The sequence below is a fragment of the Pipra filicauda genome, unplaced genomic scaffold, assembly GCF_003945595.2.
Source record: "Pipra filicauda isolate LSUMZ 115617 unplaced genomic scaffold, ASM394559v2 scaffold63_size3267554_pilon, whole genome shotgun sequence".
NCBI classification, from domain to species: domain Eukaryota; kingdom Metazoa; phylum Chordata; class Aves; order Passeriformes; family Pipridae; genus Pipra; species Pipra filicauda.
This window is the reverse complement of record NW_024104798.1, coordinates 157,829-168,901: the sequence shown is the minus strand read 5'-3', so window position 1 is coordinate 168,901 and position 11,073 is coordinate 157,829. Positions and strand designations below refer to the sequence as shown.

The following is an 11,073-nucleotide window of genomic DNA, read 5'->3' as shown; positions in this document are numbered from 1 at the left end:
ACATACCTTGCAGCAGCCTTGGGTGCCCTTTTTTCTGCAGCCTTCAACCCCCTTCTCCAGCAGCAGGGTCAGCTCTGCAGCTCCAGCATTGGAGGTGGCCCTTGGCTCACTTGGCTCCAAGGCAAAGGATTTCCAGATCAGTCAGTGAAGGGGTGACTTAAGGGGAGACAGCACTGCTACGGAAATCTTGCTGGCTCCATTCAAGCCTTCACCTTCAAGCATCAAGGTGAAGATGAAGCCTGTCTCCTCCACTCCCTGCAGCTCTGGCACCTTTGGCTGGTCACAGGTGGAGGATGGGGACCGTAGGCTCTTCAAGGCAAGGACTGTTTCTCTGCTCAGCCCTCAGCATGCCAAGCAAGTGCTTTTCAGGCCTGTAGAACAACCACTACCTTTCCTGTTTCTTCTTATTCTTGGCACAAAGGCGTCTGAATCGCTTCCAACTGAGGTTAAAAGCATTTAAGTCTGTTTGCACACGGGGTTTTTCAAAGCGACCTCTACTTTTAACACACACTTCCCCCACCATACACAAAAGTATCCAAACTACTTCTCGTTTAGGAACTGCCCTCATATATACTCCTGAAAAAACAAAGCTCTAGAGTAAGATTTTGTCCCCTTTGCATTTTACCTATTGCTTCTTTTTCAAATTTCAACTTCATATTTGAACAGTTACATCACACATCTCCCATTTCAGGTGGTGGAGGGGAAACATGAACTATAAAGAGCACAATAATTCACATCATCCTTGTTTTCTAGGCAGACAAAAATACTGCTTGCAAAATACCAGTATTTTTACACTACAGAAATACAATTAGACTCTCAATTACATTTTATTAAATTTACTCCTGGGAGTTTGTTAGCACAAGGCAACCAATGGAACTCCCAAGGGCTCTCACTAAATCCTCTGCACTAAAGCCTCGCTGCTCCTGTGACTACAGAAAGGGGGAAAATGATTATTTCCAAGGACCAGAAGCCCAAATTCTGCAGACACATCCACCACAAACTCTTTGCACGTTGTGAGTCCCAGAGAACAAACTGGATTTACTTGCTTGACTGAGGTTCTCCACGTGCACAACCCGTGCTTGCAGAAGTGGGTGCTCGAGCGGCGGCTCCTGGACAGGATGTACAGACTGACAAGCTGCTCCACCTTTTCTGAATACTGGCATCTCCCAAAAAAGAGAGCTTTCAGATTTAATTAAATTTTACTATTTTATTTGTGAAAAAACTACAAGCAGAATTCATAAATAGACATTTCTATTTAAAGCAGGAAAATGATAAAGTGGCTTCTAATAACAGTCGTGCACATGCCAGTAACAGGAATATATTAACATCTTTTATTTGCTAGACAAAGAGCAGTGTCCAATATAAATTTCCCAAAAACATTTAAGACCTGTGAATTTCTGACCAGTTCACAAAACCACCATTGACACTTTAGCATGAAGATTAAAACAAACCTAACAGGACTGTCAGCTCTAAAGACTTTACAGAGCGGAAAAACTTTCAGAAGCGTTATACAAGCTGTCTTTCTGGGCAAATGAAAAATATAGCTCGTATAATACATTAACATAAAAATCCACAAGATAAGATTATGTTTTGACATACTTAAACAAGCATTCTATATTTGTCTCCAACAAACAAAGCTAAGGAAATAATGTAACCATCTTTACACAGTAAATTAAGGTTACAAGTCATACACAAGAACAGAACTGCTTGCGCATTAAAAACTGTTCAGCTCCATTGTCATACTCTAAATGTTGGCTCTTAAAACCATTCGGTTACATACAAGCAAAGGTTATTATATAGTCAGCAATTAATAAATTTTTCAATAATTTAAGTTCATGGTAGAGCTTAAAAAAGTAGACTGAGAATGATCTTGGTAAGGCAGGTGAAAACATCTCAGTGGAAATAAAGTCACGGAAGCTGCTGCCAAATTTTCGATCTGTCCAATTTGAAGCTAAGTTCCAATTAGAATAAATAGCCTGGTCGTGTAAAACGCTGTCACCTTTCCTTTGCAGAACTACGTCAACTGAGCAAGTCAGGCAAGCTGTGTCGGTGTCTGTGTGTGTGTGTGTCTGTGTAAGAGTCGAAACTTCGCAATCGTTAACACTGTGCTTCACTTACCTGCTTTCTGTGCCACTGAACACCGCGAATCTGGTCCTTCCCTACACTAGTGTTTTGGTTGGTTTGGTTCTCAAACACCTTCCCCACTGCCAGCGGGACAGCCACGGACACGGCGCGGGGGGGATCCCGCCGGAGGGCGAGCGCCGTGGGAATGCCACCCGGAGAAATTAAGTGTAAAAACAATCGCTGCCCTTCAAACCACAACACAACAGCTACGGATGAGGCCGGGGGGGGTCCAATGCTTAGCAAGCAATCCCTAACTGAATGCAGAATTACAGGTCACTTGTTCCAAAGAAATTTTCCCATTTATTTATAGCAAGCTACTTTATCAAGGAGGAGGAGGAGGAGGAGGAGGCCAAAGAGACAGATGTTACCGACTTCACCACCAGTAGCTGGTTACCGCGTTAAAGCTTTTTCAACTGATCTACAGGTCTATTTTCACTTGAAAAAGAAGCAATTTCCTGGTACACACAATGCTTTTTTTTTTTTTTTTTTTTTTTTTTTTTTGCACAAATTCCCAGATCCAGTGAAGAAGGTGAGCGCGTGGTTTGACTTGAAGCACCAGAATTAGCCCCACCGAGGCCAGCGGGACCTGCCACTCGCTCACACTCCTGGCTGGATCACGGCCGAGATGCACGCAAGCCTAATTGATAATGGATCATTTATAAAGCAGTGCAAAATATACAAGTTCAGGGGCATCTTCAAAAAATCTCTCTTAAAAAATTATTCCAATACATTTCAGTAAAATAAATAAATATGGCTGACCAGTTTACCCTCCCTGAGACCCTTAAAGGAATAGTAAAAACTGGAAAAGGAATGTCTTTGCAATATCCCACTAATGTTAAAATGTGGATTGAGATATTCATAGTATTTAAAACTATGTATAATAAATTGTCTTGATGCTCATAGGAAGCATCTGTTTTCCTTTGGTTATTTAATACTTTAAAAATGCTTAAAAAAGACAGCCTATACTGTGAATATAAGCAGAATTAAGTTGGGGTGCCCACGTTAACATATTCAGAATAAAACTGCTGCTGCCAAGGCACTGCCAAGCACATGCCTTCAAGCAGGGGCTGTAACAGATCCCTAACTCACACATTTCTGTCACCAGTGTGAAAGGAACCTACATCTGCTACTCAAAACCACACAGATTTTAAAAGAAATCTTAAATCAGTTGCCTCCACAAAGAGAAATTTCTCTTACCGAGCAAATAATTCATAATACAACAAACAGGCACAAAGTTGTCAAAATGTGGCCCTCTTTCATCACGCCCAAAAGTTATGCATTTCATGTCAAATGAAGCCACAGCCTCTGTGCCTGAAATTACTGCAAAGCACCCTGGGGCCACTAAAAAAAGATGAAAAGCCAAAGAGGTTTAGGGTTTGTTTTGCCTTTTTTTTTAAAAAAAGTTTGTTTCACCTCTTCAGCCAAGTGTTTTAGCAGGATAATGCATGGAAGGTAAACTGTAAAGCAACACTAACAGGTCAGGAAAAGAAATTATAGTCTGAATAGCTTTAGAGTAAGAACGAAGGAGATGCTGGTCATGAGCATGAGCCACATGTCGCTCACTTGCCAGCATGAAAGCTTTTCCCTACTTTTGCTCCCACAGCAGGAGACTCAGAAGTGTCCAAATGCTGACAAGCCCATCACTGGACAAGATGCTGTTCAGAAACAACCCTTGGAATACAGATGGACTTCAAGGAGAAGAGCCATCCCCACAGCAGGGATGGGACAGATGGAAGGGGCTGACAACCGCTGACCCGCACGCGGCTGGAACGAGCACCAGCTTGGTTCCCGAACCCGGGATTGCTCCCAGCCCTACGGCTCCCTGCTGCCTTCACCCCACAGCCACCACTCCAGTTCTACAGTTACCTCAGGCACTGAGGCAGGCGGATGGAATTCACTAACTCTACCACCACCAGCACCTGTGGGACTGGCTGTGCACGACACCGTGGTGCTCACGTTACCAAACACACGGATCCAGGGCATGACACCAGCAGTCTGGTTGGGAATGGTTACGCTCCAGCCGGGCATGGACCTGCACATCACCAATCTGAGGGACCCCAGTAGAAACACAAGCTACCCGGAGCAACCCTCTCTCATCTCGGATCCCAAGCTGTAACAATCAAAAAAACCGTGTGTCCAGTATGTTCTAGCCATTGCTTAGGGAAGAAATTGGGAAGGAACAATAGAGAGAACAGGTCCCATCCAGGTTCAAACCCTCAGGAACACTTTTCACCTAAGACCAGTTCCATTTCAGTTTCAGTACTTTCACAGAAGGGGACTGTCCCAGATCTTGAACTGTTCAATTTTTTTTTTAATCACTTCACAGTGTTTCAAGCACCAGCGTTTCCATGTATTGGTTTCAAATAACCCTTTATATATATTTATTTATATATATATTTATATATAATTTATATCAAAACTGATAGTACACAGTATAACTGGAAGAAGAACTGAACTTAAAAAGGATATGTTGAAAGAGGATGGAGTTTGTGAATGCAATAAATAAAGCCCCCTTCCCTCCCCACCCGCTCCCTACCCCAAAACAAAAAGTTGTCATGTTCATGGAAAATTGTGCACAGCAGATATTATAAAAAAGTAGATTCAGGAGCACATCCAATTATAAATGATTGTTAGGAAAATCATATAAAACAATGGAATACATAAAAGTGTCAAGAGTAATCGTTAGGGTGAGAAATTCCTTGGTGGCCAGATGCCCACGGCAAGCAGAAATTATCCTGGTTGCATCAGTAAGAGGTCGATGTCCGAGAAAGTGTGTTCAAGCACAGAAGAGGCTCTCCAGGATTTGAACAGCGTGGGCAGGTGGAGTGTTTGAATTTCATACCCTGATTCATAGTTTCCACAACTCCATGTGCAATTTTCAGAAAGATTCGTCGTTGACTGCCGACATGTCCCCCTTTGGCGTGGAGGAACGGGACGAGCCCTTGTCTGTGCTCTCAGAGCCAGAGCTGCTCTGATTCTGTTGTTCTGATCCTGCACTGGAGGTCACTGTAGAAGACGACGTGGATGAAGAGCGAGTCTTTTCTTTAAAGTCTGTGATAATTACTGTGACATTTCCCACTGTGACTGCCAGCTGCTGTGCGGTACTTCTGTCCACATTTTTCAGTCTGGGTCTAAAATAAATGAGAAGCCATTTATTAAAAGGATAAAAATAAATGAGAAGGGAAGAGTTTATTAGAAAAAGCATTGGAAAACAAACTCGGTGCGACTCGTCCTCCCCTCGCTGGCACAGATGGCAGTAGCTGGGAGGAGAACCCAGGCAGCAGGAAGTGCTGCACAGTGGAGGATGAAGGTTTGACCTGCTCCCTGTGCCAGCCAGGCTCAGCCCCAGAGGAACGACCTGCCTCACAGAGCTCTGCACAGGGCATCTGTTGTAGACTTATCCCTAATCCAGCTCTGCCAGAAAGGAGGACACCACGGCAGAGCCAAGCGGTCAGGAGCCAGACAGAGTGAAGGATCTCCTCCCCAAGGGGCAGATGAAAGAGTTCTCTTATCTAAATTCACCATCTCATCATGTGCCCTGATGTTATGAGACAAGGCTGTGACTCTGCAATACAAAACCACATGAAAGCATTCGGCCACGGTTCTTTCATTCCCATGTTGGAACTCTGCAGCTGCAAACAACAGGCACTGGGACAACTTGGCTTCTCTTTCAACTGCTTTGAGCTTATACAAATCAGATGCCCAATCAGCCTATGGATAGAATAGCTCAAAATGTTCCCTCTGGAATCGAGGCTATTGTAAATAAAATCCAGAATGTATAAATGTATTTTTTGCAGTCAGACCTTTTGGTTAGGGAAAAAAAAAAAACAAAAAAGGAAAAAAAACCCCAAACCACCAGAAAAGAACCCACTGGTATTTATTGCTCAGGATTATCTCAGTAATTTGCATGCTGTGCTATCATTCAATTAGTAATGTAGCTAATAAAGGTCTAAACTCTAGGAGGCCGACATTCATGCACATTTCACGGGCTGGTCCAAAGCTTTGCTACAACAAACCTTGGACACTCCTCCAGCTACCAGCAAATTCCAAGTCAGCTGCAGTGAGTGCTGTAATTTACAGCTTTTGCTCCTAATTAAGGGTCAGGCTTAAGCAGCGGAATATTCCCAATAGGGAAATTAAAAAGGAGAGTCTTTATACATCAGTGAAAAGTAGCTTGCTGAGAGCTGCCTTATTGAGAGGGATGGAGGGAAGGTTAGTTTACTTTGGGATCAAGCTCCAGCTTTTAAACCACTCTGACTTTTCTCCTCCTCGTTTGCAGCACACTAGGCTAGTGCAGTAAAACAGAAAAAGAGGGAATTAAGCTCATTTTGCATCTGCCATGAATACTCAATGGCTTGCAGTGGTATTAACAAGGAGAAAGTCCTGCAGCAGTAGCTATCCAAGTGGTATTTCAGAACTAGACAGAATAGAAAAACGTATTGAGGACAGATGCACAGCTTCTAATAGAACAATTGTATTTCTGCAAAATGCTTACAAAAAATAAAGTTACTGCACCAAAAATAGTATTTTGTTATCTAACCTAGGAGGCTGTCTCAATTTTTAATAAGTACCACAGGAAAAGCATATAGACAGAAAATGCAAAAAAACCCACTGCATAACAGCCAGTAAAACCTCCTACTTGCAGCAGCCCCTGGGCTCAGGGACCGGCCTTTCCCAGCCCGGCGCTGTGCTCGCGGATTGCCGCGCCCACACGTGTGTGTCGCACGCACGCACCGGCTGGCAAATCCAACACGTAACCACAGGCTAGATGAAATGATGTCACCTCGTTTGTGGGTAACAAGAAAGGCCAGCCAGCTCAGCAGGTTTTGGGGTTTCCGTGGCTCTCGGATGCCGTGCCGGCAGATGCCCCCACACGCAGCACCGAGCGTTCCCGGAAGCGTAGTGCGAGTACGTCTTTTCCTCCCCAAGCCCCGAGTTCCTCTAGGAAACCCAGTTCTTCCTGTAATTTGCCTGGGTCACTTGTTTTCTCTTGTGCTCAGAAACAGCCAAAAAAAAAAAAAAAAAAAAAGCTGGCTCAGATACCGGAACAGACCCTGCTGCCTCCACCTTACAGGGCTGAACGTGAACTCTGGCTATTGCTTGTCAAAAACCAGCACTGAGAGTTCGGGGGTGGGGAAGAGGGGGGGGAAGGAGGAAAATAAAAATGGAACTGCCCATGCATCTTTAAATGCCATGACAAAGTAACACAGAAGGGGAAGCAGGGCTGAGGTGCAGGATTTCTCCATGGTCCCACTCACAAATATTCTCAATGTGAGTTTTAGAACTGAGCTCTCTGACCATTTCTCCAGAAGGTTTTCAGGGTTTCCCCTGTACAAGGAGCTCATTAAGCATGGATGGAAACCTCCAGACAATCTCTTCAGCACATGCATACAATTTTTGCTTCTTATAGAAGGCAAATGGACTGGCCCATTCATGTTATTTTACAAAATTAAACACCCCAGTGCTTCACGTTTATAGTGAAAAAGGTTTATGGTCAAATAAGAAAAGTGTTTCAAAACATTCATTCTGAAAGTGCACAGGGAGAAGTGGGATAAACAAAGATATTTTGTCAGAAGCAGGCATGGTATCCAAGAAGTTCAAACAGGATTTCTTAATAATCCAGAGAGCCCTAAAAGACAATTTTTAAAAAAAAAAGAAACACCCAAAACAACAGTTAAACAATCTGGGCATGAAAAAAAGCTGAACTCTGTAAAAATCAGATCCTTTAAAAAGATCCTTGACAGCACTCCCGAGAGCAATGCAAGAAAAATTCAACTAAACTAAACACTTAAAAAGACAGGTTAAAAACTGAGGGGAGATGAGGTAGCCCTTAAAAATACCCAGCTAGACTTGATACTATTAAGGTTTAATTAAGAATGACAAAAACTTGCCACAAAACGTGGACTAGAAGACTCTGCAGCAGACAAAGCGACTCCTTCAAGAAAGAAAAACAATTATTTGATGTAATCTCTCAATTTAATATTATGTCATCAGTCAAGTGCATCAAGTCTCCTGCACCTTTAAGTCTCAAAAAAAGTACCATTTAAAGAAGAACAAGACAAGAAAAAAAATCACTGTAATAAAGTTGTATTTCTCTAATCAAATCAGGAATGGATACTTCAATCTTTGGGGGCTGAGGAGGAGTTAACAGCAGTCCCTGCAAACAGCTCAGTCTTGTAGCACAGCAAATTTCACACTGCCCTCAACTACATTCCAGTGGGTTACTGTGTAAAGGATATTCATTCTTATTACAGATTTTCATGCTATTATTTAAAAACTTCCAAGTCAAGAGTTTTCTGCAGTCACACCTTGCCAATCTTAATGCCAACAGCTGTGCCAACCATATTTCCCATGTGCTTTACAACTGTCTGCAGCAAACTAATATTGCCTGAGTTCATGTGGTTTCATTATAAAACACTTATTACAGCACATTTTAAAAAGAGATGCAATTCTTGTACAGCCCACACAGGCAAAGCACCCAGTTCAGTTCTGCCTCCTGTAGCCATCAAGTTCAATAATATAAAAACTGGTTTTTGATGCTGAGCGTTTGATTTAAGAAATGGAAGATCAGTATAGGCAAAACTAGGAACAAACCTGTCTCCTACACTCATCTGAAACTTAGACAAATATCAAACCAGCCATTTGTGCTTTTTGTTGATAGCAAGATCCCAGCAAATCTGTTCATGTATACTTAGTTCCTGTATACTTGGAAAATTATCTTGACAATTACAGCGACTGAATTATGGATAAGGAAGTAAAATGTAACCTTTGTTACGGCTATCGAGCGATGATAAGAATTCGATATGATTGCTGGTTAATGTTTTTCTCCCACTGTGCTTTACAGCCAAAAGCAGTACTGCCCAACTGACAATACAATTACTTTAGCAGAGAAGTGAAAACTGAGTGGACAACAGAGTTAATATTTCTAATGCCCAGATCTGTGCTCACCAGCAGAGTATTCAAGTGCTCATATATCAACAAAAGAAGTGTTTGCTATATAACTCAGTTCTCAGACACCAAAAGCTTAACTTCAGTCTAGAGTTACCTTGAAGTGTGATTTGAGTCGCTGGTCTTTGTTGTAGTATTCCCAGACTGTATGCTGTTCACTTCACTAGGAGGATCTTTCACAATATCCGACTTTGGTCTGCAGTAGTTGGAGGGAAGAGCACGATGTTAGTTTAACCGCACAATTAACCAGTGCCACTGACATCACATCACATTTAACAGTGTAACAGATCCTTCACACTTACTTAGTCTTCTTGTTAGTGTTCTTCTTTGTAACACTTGGACTAATTTCCTTCTCTTTGTCAGGTTTTTCTTTGTCTTGTTTTTCCACTTTCTCCTTCTTCTCCTTCTTAGGTGGTGGTGGGGTTGCATATTGCTGGGCAACTTGTTGTGCCACCAACTGAGAGTTTATTCTAGGTTTTCTACAATGACAATAAAAAGAGAGATCTATAGTCAATTTTACACAGTAAAAATAACTACACTGAGAGCAGTATGAAGATTTATTTCAGCAACCAGGGAAGAACACTCCACTTAAAGAACCAAATGGATGTCCTTATTTAACGTGAAGTACTACTGCTGTTACCAAACAAGATAGAAATTTTAAAATAAAGAAATACTTCAAACTGCTGTTCCATCAGTTTTTAGCATCTAACATTCTTAAGTATAATGCTCCCTTTCTTCTATCCATATCATGAAATCACAGCCAATTTTGGGGGGACAATAGTGAAAAAGCAGCTTTTTAAGAAGCTGCCAGCCACGCACTGTGGCTACACTTGAGGAGAAGGAACAGAATGTGACTAAAAAAAGTTTCCTGATAAAAATCAGTCTCCTTCATATCTTTCAATTTAATTTCTCAAATGAGCTGCTGGTTCCCCACAGCACCAAACCTTGCACAAATAACAATGAACAAGAGAAGGTAACTGAGATGACTTTGTCCCGAGGGCCGGGAGCGAAGCTGGCTGGCAGGAGCACAGGAGACAAGTGGGCATTCACACTTCCACAGGGAATGGCAGTGCCAGCCTCCAACACTCCGTCCTCACACAATTGTCTGCAGTCCCCGGTGAAGCTCGGACAAAAAACACAAGCAAACTGCCTTTCAAAGACAACTTCCATTCCAAATTGTGGCTTACACAAAGAGCAGCCTCACATGTAACCAATACCTTGGTTATTGGTCCTCACATACCCTGCAGGAATTGCTGCCTCTGTCTCTCATTCCTCATCCAAACTCTAATGCCCTCTCAGCTTGACAAGTCAACACCTCTCCCCCCGGCCTGGCATATCACAAAGCAGTTTATACCCTGAATACTCTGACTGTCCGTGATTGATTCTATCCCTTCAATATGCCAGAAAGATCTATGCTCCCTGTGTCCGCACAGCTTGTGGGAGGGAAAAAAAGCGCAGGTAATCAACTCCATTAGTTGTCCCTAATGAACCAAATACTAATTGGAACAGTTGCTCAGGCTTGTCCAGAGCTGTTAAATGCTCATAAATATGATTCAAATTTTGTACATAGATCAGACTAAACAGCCAATGAAAGTTGTACCCAAATAGTCTATAACTGGCACACAGAACCTCAAGGGTTTCTGCTGCAGAGCTCTGTACCCACACCCAGCTTTTACTGCAAACATCTAGAGAGACTTCAAGAAGCTATTTAGTGGTTTCACACGTAAAAAAAAAGAACAAACCACTAATTGCTCACATGTAACATCTGCACTTAGAGATGATGCAGACAATGGAAGACCCAGAGAATTTCTATTCCCTGTCACAAGAAAATCCGAGTATCTAACGAGCATCTCTTGGTACTGGTTTCCTGTATAATGGTACCAAGTTACTACTGAAGCCAGATATACACAAATATTTCATTTCACTACCACAGTTATATGCATACCACACCACAAGGTCTATGCAACAGGTTGTAATCAGGCCCCTGACCCATCTCAACAC

The 11,073-nt window shown here is 42.4% G+C and overlaps 1 protein-coding gene across 1 annotated transcript in view; it reads right to left on the bottom strand.

Annotated features, from left to right (window-relative positions):
- Positions 1-1,187: 1,187 nt before the first annotated feature.
- LOC113982450 (RING1 and YY1 binding protein) overlaps positions 1,188-11,073 on the bottom strand; it is a 43,330-nt gene continuing 33,444 nt past the window's right edge. Inside the window, exons 3-5 of the mRNA XM_027710694.2 lie at positions 9,375-9,551; positions 9,170-9,268; positions 1,188-5,255 (exon numbers count right to left, since the gene is read on the bottom strand). Of these exons, the coding sequence (XP_027566495.1) occupies positions 5,003-5,255; positions 9,170-9,268; positions 9,375-9,551 (529 nt within the window). The 3' untranslated portion in view covers positions 1,188-5,002. The remainder of the gene's footprint in view (positions 5,256-9,169; positions 9,269-9,374; positions 9,552-11,073) is intronic.